Here is a 14,761-nt window from a genome sequence, read left to right as displayed (position 1 = left end):
CACACACACACACCAGAACCAACAACTCAACAATCTCGACAACAGTCAAAATACATGACTGTACATGTATGATCACCCAGAAAACACGTCGCTAGTGCTCCAATGCAATCGCTCCAATCCTAGTATCACTGTACAATTATTTTGACAGCTTCTACTAGGCCTGACATAACCATGATAACGGCACGCTTTATCAAAGAAATTCCTTCTAAACCGTACCTTCAAAGGTGTATTTCCATTGGTATCCTTGAGTTTGGGATCAGCACCACTAGAGAGTAAAGCCTGTACAACATCTTCACTGCCTTTGTGCGAGCAAAGAAGCAACGCTGTAGCACCAGTGGGATTCCGAGCGTTCACGTCGATGACTTTCCCGGACTTGATCAATTGTTGAACGCGACTAAGCGCACCTTTACCTCCTTGCACAGCTAAATGCAATTCAGTGTCCACACGTCTTCGTATGGCGAGAGGCGGCAGCGCACCTTGGAAGAAAGATGTCAGCTTGCACGGCAAACCATCTGCTTGCGTTCGGTAGTGCTGAATAACAGCCTCCACTCCTTGATACGTTGGACCATCGTCTATGCTGAAGATCGCATCGCCGTGATTTTTGAATTGGAAATGTAGGCCTTGGCCCTTGACCCACACGGAGAGGACATAGTATCCACCGGGGTCACGAGTACTCTCACGCACCAAGAAGGTTCCATCTGGAGGTATTCCATCCGATTTCAATATTTGGTTTGCAGCTTCTCGTGACACTCTACCATGGAAGAAACGACATTGGTCTAAGTCCAGATCACCCATGGTGCCACTTAGTACGTATAGTATGCGATGCTGCTTTTCACAGCTGGGTTTTCTCCGACATCACATGAAAGTCGACCCCTTCGTCCAAGCACACGCATAGACTATCAGTACGAAACCGAATCCAAGGCAAAGTGAAGCTTGGCGGGGCATACGCCAATCCACATCTAGTAATGACACAAGTCAGTGAGGAACACCAAACAACACAACGTCGCTAACTGACTTCCTTCTCATCTGTTGCCTTGTACTGTTGTTGAACGAAGACTGAAGTGAAGAGTGTAAAACACGGTTTTTGTGTCGATCTACCCGTAAAATGCACCACATCATCCACATGCACATACAATGATACTTGATAGTGATACGTACATGTGCGTACATGCACACGCTAGCGCCTAGCTAGCGTGTAAAAATGTAACACGCTGATTGTACGTGTACAATGCATCCTCCGCAACGAAGTGGTCGCGTTGGCTGCGACATACCTAGCTAGCACAAGTAGCAGCTAGCAGGGAGTCGACCCCAGCCTGGCCCAGGCCAGTCGAACCGACTCCCTGCAGAGTGCAGTCCTGCTACTGCTAGTGCTAGCGACCGCTAGCTAAGCTAGCATTAGCAAGCAGCATTCCCAGTTGACTACAAAGTAGTGACTAAGTACAGTCCCAGGTGCATTGCCGACTAGACTCTGCCGAGCCAGAGACTCTGACTGAGACCGATAAGGGCTTGAAAGTGCTACGTCACAGCATAGCAACAATTTCAAAAATTCAAAAACTGGATCCACTTGGATCCAGTTTTTGTATGGATCCAAGCACATTTCAAGCGGTCTTACCCACAGCATGGTGATGTAGCCAGTGAAACTGACTGATTTGGCTACTGGGGGCGGGGTTACAACTGGTGGCGAAATAAAAGTCACACCTGCATGCGACATGAGTGGGTTGCTATGCACCCACATACATAGGCAATAGCAAAGTCACACCTTAGTGGATCCAAAAATAGAAATCTGATGTCAACTTACTACTCCCTGGCCGTTTTGACGTCATCACTTTCAAGCCCTATTAAGCCCCGCACTTATACTTTTTCAACCAGTCCGGACTTAGTGTAAGTGTAAGTTATAATGACTGGGCTTCTACTAGCTAAAACTGGGCTTGTAAGTTTTCAACCACCTGGTACATATAAATTAAAATTGCCTATTATTTTTCATTTATAATACCGGTATATCAGTAGCCCATAGTTTCCCAGCAGGTACCAAGCTAGACTGCAGTTTTGTGCTTCCTGGTAGGTCTACACTCAGTCTGAACAAAGTACCGGTAGTTTAGGTCTCGGGGATCACAGACCTTTTTGTTGTTGTTGTTGTTGTTGTTGTTGTTGTTGTTGTTGTTGTTGTTGTTGTTGTTGTTGTTGTTGTTGTTGTTGTTGTTGTTGTTGTTGTTGTTGTTGTTGTTATGAATTCTTTATTCTCACGATGTTGTTGATGTTGTTGTGTATTTTTGTTTGCTTTGTCTTCTACTTCAAGTACGACTTTATAATTATTGCTTCCATTCGCTTCCATGCAATTGGGCGACACCGCCTGTTTGGTTCTGCGAATTCAAAATAAAAACGTACCTACATATACCTACATTGTACATGTACCTGGTCTTGCGAAATATCCCAATCTGCTATACGAGTACTGAGTCTGTACTGTGTACATGTTACAAAGACAACCAACGGTCAGGACTGATCCTGAGACAGAGAGTAGAACTACATGTATATTAGTAGGCGGTCCTGAAGGCTGTTAACAGTATAGTGTTAACAGTATAGATATTCTGCATGATTGTAATTGGTGCATTTGTGGACACATGATTAATTTTAGAAGTAACACTTAGTTACCTACCTGTACTGCAGACTGCACGACACTGCACAAGCCAAACTTCCTAAGCTGGTTGTGTTTCTTAACACAACTGTATAGACGGTGGTAACGCGGACGTACAAACTTAACTAACTTTTACAGACTGTAGTTAGTATCGGTTGCTGGCAGACTCCTAAGCATCTCACCGACTCACTTTGAGCTGTTCCCAAATGACTTTCGACTTGTTTGTTTGCGTCTATGTTATTATTATTATTGCCTATCCTGAGTAGCTAAATTCCACTTCAACGGTTCAACCCCTATTGCACCCTTTATTTGCCACTCGTCTTCACTCCCATTTATTTTATATCTGTTTGATTTTCTGCTGTGTTCCAAATTAGGTCCTCCCCTCTGTTCTTTCATTTCGCCAGTGCTTACGCGACTGTTGTGCCTCCCCCTCAATTAACTATTTGGTGCGCCTGCCATTCGAAGATGCCCAGACCTCTGGTCGGTTGAACAAACTTACATGGCAGGCCCTACCAGCACCGCTAGCCTAGCCTCATGCCTCATGGCCCATGTGCCTGTCGGTGAGTTGTGAAAAATGTCATTGAAGTGGGCATGACCTCGGTAAATCATGGCACAGTACTCAGTAGTAACCGTTACGAGGTGATTTAGCTACATGACCCATGCCATGCCATGGCGTCGACACCAGTCAGTATACTATAGTCATAGTCATTGTGGTCATAATCAACACATTCGAACACTGCATGACTGTGAGTCAGTGATCTGACGATTCAAGAGTTGCAGCTCACTTGGCAATTACTTGGGGTTGATGGTTTATCGCATCATGGGTCGTAAGACTCGTGACTAACTTTCCTGGATTTTAGACTGGAGAATGAATATTCTAATTTCCAAGCTTTACTTCTCTGTGCACACGCAATGATGCAGCAGACATGTTCACTCCGGTCTCTTTGCGGCTTCGGACCTTTTAGGGAGGGCATTTGCACAGACAGTGCTAAACGGGGATCTGCTAAAGTAAGAAGTCGCCTATGCAGTCCACTGCTAACAAATAATTGTACAATCATGTACTGTAGTAGATCTACATCCAAGCTGAGTAGGCACGTTCGACGATTCCGAGCAGTTGTTGCGAACATGGCCTCACAGGATAGAACAGCTGAAGGTGTCACACACATGGTTATGTAAGACTATTCCGGTAGTAACTTCAAATGATGAACAAACAAACACACACACACACGCATACGTGACACACACACACACACACATACGTGACACACACACACACCACACACACACCACACGCACACAGGGGGCGCACAACTTGAACGTTCTGTCGATACATTGCGAAACGCTTCCGGAATGCTCCACGGGTCATGGGCACGGGCATCTGTTTAGAATGTCGCATGTGACAGTATTCCGTAGCCTGTACTCAATGTGTTTACCTACATGGCATACAGTCATGCACGTGTAGGCATCGTCAGTGCCCGACACAAGAAAGCAAAGATATCTAAAAAAATCCTTAGAGTAAGGTTCTCTTTTATTCTCTTTTGGCACTCCTGTGTGCAGCCGCACCATGCATGCTCCTACCCCTAACACACCTCACTCACATGCACACCCACACCCACATACACACGCACACATGCACACATGCACAGCAGCAACAGCAAGAAGAAAAAATGCCCGACACAAGAAAGCAAAGATATCTAAACAAAATCTTTAGAGTAAGAAGGGTTTCCACTTTTCCAGTACTCCCTTGTGTTATTGTATTTATGGATTCTCCACAGGCCTTAGCCTAAATCAAGGGAGTCTCCGTCAACAGCTTATGAAGAAGAAGCCGCAAAGGTTCTGAGTTAGCAACGGTCTGGGTCTGTGATACCAAGGCAGGTAATTAGTTATTTCAACTTAGTTTGGTCCAAACATTGCTCTCCTGACTGCCAAGACGACAGTAGGGGGAAGAGACACGTGCAACTACTGACAACGTCCCCTTGCTTCCTCCTTATAAGGTAAGGCTGCTGACGACAGTTTCTCTAGAAGTCACACAGTATTACCAATGTGTCACTGTCACTAGTGTTGCACTGTCAGCTGGGGCAAGGATCTACAAAATGTAGGAGGAGTCAGCTGGCACTTACAAGTAACCAGGGACTGGGAGAAGTAAAGCCTCATCCCTGGCCTGGTCACAACTCATCATGTCAGCCTGGTACAGCTCATGCCATGTACTGTGACTCATGGTATACCGGTACAGGTATTGCCTTTGCTGAGCGATCATTCATTTTTTTTCACATCAAGGCCATGAATGAAACTTCTTCATCAGACTGTTCAGTAGAATGTGCCCGCGGTACGCGGTAGTACTAGTAGTAGGTACAGCCAAGACGGCCAACAATGACATTCTGAACGCCGAGAGTAGTGTGTGTTTGTGTACATGACAGTACAAGTATGTGGTATACCGGAGGTTGGCAGATAATGCTCGAAAATGGCATATTCTTAGTTCTTAGTGATACAATCAATGACTGTTGTTTTCTTGGAACGAACTGAGTCTTGCATTTTGCTTTGGCAAACAAATGTACAAATAATCATGTATGTATATTCTTCTGTCGCGACTCACTCATTTCATTCATGACATGCAATTGTAGACCCCACATAAATGTACATGTAACGAGAATTCAGAACTTCAGTTGTCTGAGGATTGCCTTAGTTTTGCTATGTGCATGAAGCGCAACCTTGCCACGTTCCAAAGCAGGACATCCATTGTAAATGTATACAGAGGCAATTGTCTCCGGTGTAAATGTACACAAATGCTTTGGTCCAAAGCAGGACGGCTGGACAACCTGCAACAATGACCTAGCCGGTTGTCTCTGTTCTCTTCTGCCTTTGCGCATGTTACATAGAGGCTAAGAGCTTTCATGAACATAATCAGAATCACTGATGACTTGCATGCATTGTTGGGCTCCATGTTCTTCGATCCAGGCCTGCATAAGCCTAGTGTAGTTCCGGGGGCTTTTGCCAAGCCCTCCCAGATCTCTCACTCAAACATTTCAGAAATTGCATTGCCTGGACAGATGAATGCAGATACTCATGGCAGGCAAGATAATAAAGTAAGTTTCTTGCAATCATGACGTCATTGTGGTTTGTGAGCGGTGGGGAAAGTCTACTACAGAGATTCGGACTTGGCCTACTACATGTACATGTGCTAAGGTGGACATTTTGGCCGCGTAATCAGGTGACCTATGACGTCACTTCTTTAAAAGGGCCTCATGCAGCATACAGTTTCACACAAGACTTACTCCGTGACCGTGAATGCCAAAAGTCAATCTCAATACTAAGTATCGTGTGGTACGTATATGATTTTTGTCAACATGCTACTATGCCAGCGTTTAACCTATCTTCTTCTATCAAACCATAGATATTCATGTTGCAACAGAACACACACAATATGCTGAAAATTCCGAAATGCTACACTAGCACAATTTGCCGGGAAATAACTTTGCTGCCCCGGCGGCTCAGTGCCCCAGGCACAGAGGTGCCAAACCTCCCTTATAAGGCCGGAGATATCCTGATTTTCCTGGGTACATGTACATGTACTTGTCAAGTATGTGATTGTGACTAACTGATTTTGTCTACTTCGAAGTATAATTATACATGTAAAGTTGGGCATCAAATCAGCCTGGCAAGTGCCGAGGGCCCCACATCCTGAGACCTAGGTTTACCCCCAAGGTGGCAATTACATGTACACTGTACGACCGATACCAATGATTATCATATTTATCATTCGGACGTGAGCAATGCATACGGTAGAGACAACATAGTTTCATTGTAGATGTGTCCGTAAAATGCAATACCTTCAGCGTAACGTGGATGTGCAGTGCACGGCTGTTACTGCAGCTGTACTGTATTTCAAACTCCCCATCCGCGCCCACCGGCTTGATGAGCAGTCGAATGGAAATCTCTCATCTTGCTGCGGCCTTTGACGTTGACCAGCATGAGACAATATTTTCTCCCTATTTTAAAAGCAGGAAAGTGAAAAATCGGAACCAAGAAATATCGTATTTGAAACTCAGCCCACAACTTTACAAGGTCCCCTACTGTAACTGAGTGTAAGTGCATGTTTCGGTGTTTTGGTGCCACTATTTCCAGTGGTGAGTCAACCTCAGTATCGACCGGGGATTAAACTTTGGTTGGATGGGGTGGAATTCAGAATTTTTAGGTGGCAATGTAAAGCACTGAAACTGAGAACCTCCCGTAATCATGGTAATCCACGCTAGAAATAGTATTACGATATCACACAGACACAGTACGGTTGCTGCAACCATGGCAACTGTATGTACCGGTAACCCTCTACTCTAGAGCTCTACATAGACTGATAAAAATTGAAGAGATTGACATCCGATAGAGCTAGAGGGTCTAGCTCTGTATGTATGCATATGTTAACAATATACAATGTACCGGTAAATCTACAAACTCAGGGAGTACGCCACCACACCTACCCCCGTTACGGTGAAACTGGATACAACACACTTTTCTTTTCCTAGATACTAGTACTCTAATCAGCATCCACTATGTTGTCTTATCAGTGATTGGCCCAATTGCCATGAAACTCAGAGTTACAACAAAACGAAGTTGCCCACCATTATGAGCTTGTGTCACAGGCTCCTCTTTGTGGTCAAGCACTTTCGCAAGTCAACGGGTCAGCAACTCTGCTTTGTGCTTTTGTACTTTTCTCCTTGGGATGGATATTAGCTGGTTGCAACGCAGGTGCGCTGCACTAAGAGGCGATTTACACGGCGGCAGTGCATATGAGTACATGTGACTGAATTTCCATGGTAGCATCACGCACAGGATGAATCCTGCCATCGTGTAAATCGCCTCTAATAGCCAAGCTTGGCCATACCGAACACGACATGTTATTTGAACTTATTTCAACATACGATTTGTAAGGTTATTACTTATTACATACTGGCGTTAAACATGGTTAGCATTTTACGGCTCACGCTAATCCAACGGTACTCGTACCCAGCACCAAAAACACAATCAGTTTGGTATTGTTTCGACGATACAGCGAACTGTAGACATGGTTAGTATTTTACTGTTCACACAAAGAAACGGTATAGAAACGGTATAGGCCGGTGGTCGAATTCAGTTAGGGCGAACAGTAAAATACTAACCATGTCTAATGTAATAAAGACGTACATGGTGCTTATTTTGAGGACCCAAAGACAAGTGCAACGTACCCATTCCAGCCATGTGACCTTGGATCGCCCAGGTAGATATGCTCAGATTTTCTAAGTTCTACTGTAAACTACGTTACTTTTCTCATATTAAGGCAACACTGGCCAACACTTGGATGCACTGCTACTTCACACAGTCGAACGGTTATTTCTCAGAGAAAGAACTGTCCGACAGTACTGCTACTGATGTGAAGTAGCAGTGCATCCCGGAAGTGTTGGCCAGTGTTGCCATAATACGAGTTGATTATATAAATGAAGCTGCGTGAAGCGTCATTCCGAATTTATAATAAGTTACCAGGTACCTGTAATCATAATACAGTCGACTCCGCTTAAAACGAACTTGCGTACAGCGAATTAGATGGGCACTTGCTCTAGCGAGCTTCCGTTTTGGCGATTTTATTGTACATGGTGCAGTGCCGCGAAGTTTGAAACTTGAAAGGGGTCCAAAAAAGGTACCCCGGGCCAACCGTGGGGTTCGAACCGCACAATGTACTGTTGGAAGTAGAGTGAACGGCCTGGATTTTCCCAATTCAGTGCTTTTGGAGCAAAACCTGGCCGAAATCCTATTCTTGTTACGGCTTGCTTTTTGCAGAAATACTTCAAATAGACTTCAGAAAAAGCATTCCATTGGCATAGCATATGATAGAGGCCGGGATTGCCGAAAAAATTCTTTATAAAACTCAAAGTTTGACCCATTTGTGACTGTTTTTGTACATGTATGGCCAAAAGCTACATAAGAAGTCCATCTTTTTATGAATGGAGTGTACGTATCTAATATTGCACGATTAAAGAGGTCAATATATGAAATATAGAACGAGTAAAAGACTGAGGTCCCCCGAGGTCTTTTACGAGGTCTATATTTCATATATTGACCGATTATGAGGGCAATAATAGATTTATCACGACATAGCATACCTAACCTGTTTTAGCTGTGTTTACAGGAAGAAAGGAGTACTATTGTAATAGTACATAGTATGTACATGTACATATGTATACATTGGAGATTACTTCTCTATAACCAGAAGTTTTCAGTTGTCACTTGTAGTATGTTCCCCAAGTTCTTTGACTGAGAATCTGACGGTTTGGGTTCAAATCCCAACATTTAGTTTCAGATTTTTCTTCTTTCAGTTCTGATTTTTTTCTAGCTTGAGGAAAAAGTTCTAAGTCCTTAAAAAAGGTGCGTTCTTAAATTCTCTAGCTTCTAGGAAAAGAAGAAAACAGAAAGAGAAGTCGAAGAAGGATCTCGAAGAATTCGGAGATATTTTGCAGATGTCAAGCAAAATGAAGCGCCAAAGGGGCCGCGATCTTGAGTGCCACGAATATAGTACTGTATAAGCAGAAATATTCGTCTGGAATTTAATTTCGTCTTTTTCGTCTAGGGAGCTTCTGGACTAAATTAAGGGGGCGTTCGTTTTTGATCTACAGGTTTGGGTAGAAACTACTTCTTTCGGTAGAGGTGTTCGTTTTTTGAAAAAAAATTCTACTCAAAAGGGTAGATTCTACTTTCCTCTACCAGCTCTACCGGGAAAAAGTTGGTAGAATCCGGTAGAAGTTGGTAGAGCTACGGGATTTCCAGCAAGATCAAGGATTTGTACACAACTCCATACAAAAAAGAAACATTTCACGTACACATCGTGTAAATTACTAGATCCGGTAGAACAGCATTCGTACACTTGCCTCTACCATCTACCTCTATCGGTAGAGTGACTCTACTCTACTCTACCAGGTACTAGTAGCTAAAAACGAACGCAGCCTAAATGTAGGACGAATATCAATTTGTCCAGCATTTCTATTATTTTAACTGGTTTGAGGGAATTTCTATTATTATTATTATTATTGTGGAAGAGAAAAAGACATATGGGTACGAGTTAAGAGTAACTCTCCATCACTGTAACATGATACTATATACAGTCAGAAAGTGCAATAACTAGGCACAAAACTGACAGAGTACTGAAACATTCGACGTCCTGACACCTAGCTTCAACACATCTCAGTATATAGTATCATGTTACAGTGATGGAGAGTTACTCTTAACTCGTACCCATATGTCTTTTTCTCTTCCACATTTATTTATGGCTCAACATCCGAGTTTCAAATTATTATTATTATTAACTTTTATTTTACTAGGGTGTTTCCCACAGACCTATGGTCTTCTTACGGGAGCCCCTAGGAAGGTTATGCATGAGCGAATAAATGAGCGGTAATCGGTACAAGTACGAACAGTGGAAGGCAGCATATTCCACCGGTCAGCAGCCTCGAGATAGCCTATACACTCTTATGATCCCTGGACGAATTTTTCAACCGGACGAACTCGTTTTCTTTGGAGTTGGACGAAATTATTGACCGACGAAATTTTCTGCCTCTACAGCGCTGTGCGTATGCGAAAAGGGAAATGCGTACACTCATGATCAACACGTGGCTTTTAGCCTAGTTCGCATGCGATGATTCCAAACCGCGGGAATCTCCAAGTTTCAACCGCCTCTGAAGCTTGGAGAGCTTTGGAGAGCCTCCTTAAATTCGGAGAGGATATAAGAACAGCTCTCGAACTTTTCGGAGAGTCTCCAACTTTTCCGAGAGGATTTAAGAACGCACCCTAATAAGTGGTCAATACCGTATTTCCACAATTAGTGGGCCGGTCTACTATTTTTTCAACCTCGCCCTAACCCGGCCTTATAATCGAGGACGGTCTTGTATTCGAGGACGGTCTTTTATTCTTTCAACCCAGTTTGACCCTGTTCTTCTATTTCTCGCCACACAGTTTTACCCCCGTTCTTCCATTTTCTTCTACACAGTTTGAGCACGGTCTTCTATTTTTTTCCCACAGTTTGAGCACGGTCTTCCATTTTTAACACAAGAACAAAGACTCATTTAGTAGGTCCGGTCTTCTAATCGGAGACGGTCTTTTATTTTTTCAATCGCCCCTGCCCCGGCCTTGTATACAAGGAAGGCGTTGTATACGAGGACGGCCTTTTATTTGCGGAAATACGGTATATACTAAGAAGAGGCACCTGTGGTGTGTGTTTGTCTGCGTGTTCCGCAGCGCTGCCCTGAGCACGCGAAGCGTGCGAACAGTGTAGCTAGCTAGCGGCGGCAGAAGCACTGAGCACGCGAAGCGTGCGAATCGTGTAGCCACCACCACGTGCTGAGCACGTGTGCTGTTCATGTACTTGCTTCACCCGCATGCCACGTTAACGCGTTCGGCCAGGCAACGCTGGCCGGGTGCTGCTAGTATAATGGCCATGGTAAAAATAAAGTTGATTCTCAGGTCATGAGCCTGTGAAAATCGGTGCGAGCGAGCGATTTTTTATTTTATTCCCACAATTTTTATTTCCAAAGATAGGGTCACGCACATTATGTACGTCACAGGTTATTAGAATTATTTTATTATTCAGGCCAGGGAGTAGAAAATTACTGGTATTTTACTACTCCCTGATTCATGCCTTTCACATAATCATTGACCGTTTTCATGTGCGCATATGCACGTATAGAATTAAAAAAAAATCATCGGTGCGCCGCCAAAAATCGGTGCGCGCGTACTTGAGAATCAAAGATAATTTTTACCATGGCCTATTAAAGCGGTCAATATAATGCTGATATTTGACAAGTTTCTGTGGCGGTCATAAGAGAGTGATAAAATGTCATACATGTTCTGTCATGATGTGACATGTATGCATGGCTGTACCTGACTACCTGGTCTACGTATTTGTAGTCCTGGGCGCACAAAATTTAATTATTTTCATGGTATATTTAAAATGACACTTTTTGACAGCGCGCGCGACTCGAAGTGGATAAATGACACTTTTTGGCAGCGCGCGCAACTCGAAGTGGAAAATGACGCCGAAAGTCAAAAAAATAAAACAGGACCGATCCGGCCGGACGTGATCCATGATCCAGTGCCCAGGCCAGACTCGCGCGTAGATCTACGCGCGCGCGTAGACTCAGCGATTTGCTTGAGACGAAACTACAAAAACTCGACTGAGCTGAGCATGAGACTGAGAGAAAAGACTGTTTCGAACTAAATACTTGTGTCTGTTGTGATTTGAAAATATTGAAGTGAAGCCAAAATGCCTTTGGCACCAAGCCCAGATTATGTTACGTACACCATCGGCACACTCGTAGCTGCTGGTGGCATCTTCGGCTATGTGAAAGCTGGTGAGTGGTGAAGACATTTCTTCAAAAGTTCTCTTTTGAGACTAATCGTGTCTTTCGTATTGATACCACTCTACGTGCTCTGAAAAGATTCAATGAATACACACTGTGATCTTCAGAGCAAACAGTCAAAGCTGTGACTTACAACTGCATGCCGGTTATCATGTTCGGCCCAGTGTATCTTCTTTCTTTGTTCTCCGAAAGAAGTTTTTTTAGAGCAAAGTTTTAAAATATTAAACTACACATTTATATTTATACGGTATAACTAGACAGGAACATGGAGCATGTCGTGAATTCAAAACACCAGGGGATCATTCTGAGATCCTTTCTCAAAGTCTAACCCCATTACTTATAGCAAGTGAGATTGAGCATAAGTACAATGTCGTGTGCAGTCGTGACCAAAGAAATCCGACCCACAAGTCAAAAAGAACGCCGCATTTCCCATCCAATTACATCATGCACGTTCCAAAAACCGATCCGAGGGCCGCTTGAGCCTTGGCGTTGCTTTCGCATGTGGGTCGGATTTCTCTGGCCACGGCTGTACATTCATTCATACTTTATTTACGTGAAAGTATACTCGGCACTCATGAGTATTTGTGTGTTTGTGGCCATGTCTTATTCAATGCACCGGCTGGTGGCACTGCAGCTAGCTTGATGTCTCTGGGATCAGGCCTGGTGTTTGGTTCTCTGATTATCTATGGAGGTGTGCTGCACAGCACCAACCGCAGGGACTTCCTTCTCGCATTCCGTAAGTAAATGAAAGCAGCGCAGCGTGCATCCAACTGTACATTTCCCTTTATTGACCGAGTATCCTGACTCTTCACATGCCGCACTTGATGGGAATGGATGGCGTGGGACTTGAGATCATGGCACTGCGCAATACTTGAGCTCTGCACTCCCTCAGGTCTAGAACCATTAGCATCAGTATGGTGAAGGTCTTCATTTCAGTATCCCTCTTCTCTGGCAAGCTGCCAATTGCGCGGATACTGGCCGACACAGCTCTTGTAGGCCATAGGATGGGTATCCCATGCATTCTTGTGCACAAGGCTCAGACAGGAGTGCTGTACAAGTGACTGTAGCCTTGGATGGTGATTTCTCTCCTCTGTGCTACTCTGTATGTGTGTGTGCATCTGTAGTTGCTTCACTGACCTTGTCTGGAATCATGGTGTTTCGCTTGGTCAAAACCGGCAAAATCATGCCAGCTGCTCCGATCCTGGCACTCAAGTAAGACTGTATGATGCATATCAAATACAGTAGCGTCGTCGGTATGGCAGCGCCTTGCTTACTTCAGCACACAGCCAGTGTTTGTAGTGCTAGGCTTCTGTCGTGTAGTGGTCCTGCTAACTAACTCATCTGGTACATGTACCAGGGGCGTCGCACACGGTACGGTCACTACGGTATTGACCGTACCACTATTTGCCCCCAAGTACCCCGTGATTCTGTAAAATGCACTGATTTGGGCTCTAAATTTCCAAAATGTTCGGCTCAGCCACCCCTCACCCACGCGTAAATTGTACTTCAGATGGCTGACCGTACCACACTAATTAATTACCTTCCGACGCCCCTGTGTACATGTACATGTATGTGATTTGATCACATGATGTGTAACCGTACATGACCACACAATACACGACATTGTATTGTTGCAGTTCCACTTCACATGAATGTGTATAGGCGAATTGTGTGCGCATTAAGCGGATGTATACTGGTGCGTGACTAGTGTAGCAGTTGTGTGTACTGTGGCAGTGATGTGGATAATCGTGAAGTGCCGAAATTTTGCAGTGCCGAAATTTTGTATATTTACTAGTACTCTGATTGAAGTACTTTTCTGCTTTATTTGCCGTGTCTCTACAGCTTGTTTCAAGTTGTGCGCTTCACCTACCGGTTCTTAACCGATTAACATTTCTGCTGAGGCTGCCCCTGAAGGGCCTGTTTTCATATCAGCTACATTTTCTCTGCTATGTTCGCCAGCCTGTGTTCAGCAATTCATTTCAGTGGTACATGCTCTGCCAAGAGTCTACTCTTGGGGTACACCATTCTCAGTGCACCTGTGTTATTCCAGTTTTGTACTTATCCATCGCCATGCATACGCCATAACCTTTAGGCCTTTTCTGTCTTTCTTTTTTTTGACACCATTTGACACAAACCATGTGTTATGCGAACCTTGCTTCTTTTAGTTTTAGTCTGCTCACTCACTGTGTTGTGAACATTTTTTTAAATCATTTTTAGCCTTCCATATATCTGTTGTTATCGTTTTTGTTTATTGCTCGGCCTCAGCTTCCACACTGTACGAGCCATAGGTTGCTGTCAACTTATCACTGTCCTACTTGCCTACAACTAGCTTAGGCTAGTGACATTATCTAGCGTTTTACGTATTTGTGTGCATCCATCGATGATATCCTCTTTGCATACCTGCTGTATTCGTTTTCCCACATATCAACACAGGTGAATACGATATTCCCAATCTCTACAGTAATCCTACAGTATCCTTTCACTACACGTGCAGTGGTATGTTCTCTGAGTGATGCGCCATGAGAAACCGAAGTACAAGTAGTACAATGTGATGTGTGCCATCAAGAGTACAGTCATGTACATAATCCCCCTGTACGCAATTCTGTATGGAATTTATGGTGGTAACCCGACAGCAAAATTTCGCATCAAGCGGTGCATGTATCCGATGCGTTCTATTGAACAAAGTAACAGAGATGATTACCACTCCCTGATGGACAACATACGTCTCTGCGTGATCCACACTCCAGTGGAGTCG

The 14,761-nt window shown here is 44.1% G+C and overlaps 2 protein-coding genes across 2 annotated transcripts in view; one reads left to right on the top strand and one right to left on the bottom strand.

The window, feature by feature from the left end:
- Positions 1 to 1,069, bottom strand: part of LOC135809057 (tyrosine-protein kinase HTK16-like) — a 24,861-nt gene extending 23,792 nt beyond the window's left edge. The window contains exon 1 of the mRNA XM_065322315.1: positions 217 to 1,069. Within this exon, the coding sequence (XP_065178387.1) occupies positions 217 to 795 (579 nt within the window). The 5' untranslated portion in view covers positions 796 to 1,069. The remainder of the gene's footprint in view (positions 1 to 216) is intronic.
- Positions 1,070 to 11,729: 10,660 nt separating this feature from the next.
- On the top strand, positions 11,730 to 14,493 carry LOC135809056 (transmembrane protein 14 homolog). The gene is made up of 4 exons (XM_065322314.1): positions 11,730 to 11,997; positions 12,641 to 12,742; positions 13,131 to 13,218; positions 13,849 to 14,493. The coding sequence occupies exons 1-4, from the start codon at positions 11,910 to 11,912 to the stop codon at positions 13,892 to 13,894; spliced, it is 324 nt and encodes a 107-aa protein (XP_065178386.1). The 5' UTR covers positions 11,730 to 11,909; the 3' UTR covers positions 13,895 to 14,493.
- The last annotated feature ends 268 nt before the right edge of the window (positions 14,494 to 14,761 follow it).

This window comes from Sycon ciliatum, chromosome 2 (genome assembly GCF_964019385.1).
Source record: "Sycon ciliatum chromosome 2, ocSycCili1.1, whole genome shotgun sequence".
NCBI classification, from domain to species: domain Eukaryota; kingdom Metazoa; phylum Porifera; class Calcarea; order Leucosolenida; family Sycettidae; genus Sycon; species Sycon ciliatum.
The sequence above is the reverse complement of the archived record's forward strand: the minus strand, read 5'-3'. Positions and strand labels throughout refer to the sequence as shown.

What these genes read in the sequence shown, in the direction of transcription:
- LOC135809056 (XM_065322314.1), top strand. Translation starts at nt 11,910, where the DNA reads ATGCCTTTGGCACCAAGCCCAGATTATGTTACGTACACCATCGGCACA. An exon ending in GGACTTCCTTCTCGCATTCC is followed by an intron (nt 12,743 to 13,130) that starts GTAAGTAAATGA and finishes GTGCATCTGTAG; the next exon opens with TTGCTTCACTGACCTTGTCT. An exon ending in GCTCCGATCCTGGCACTCAA is followed by an intron (nt 13,219 to 13,848) that starts GTAAGACTGTAT and finishes GTGTCTCTACAG; the next exon opens with CTTGTTTCAAGTTGTGCGCT.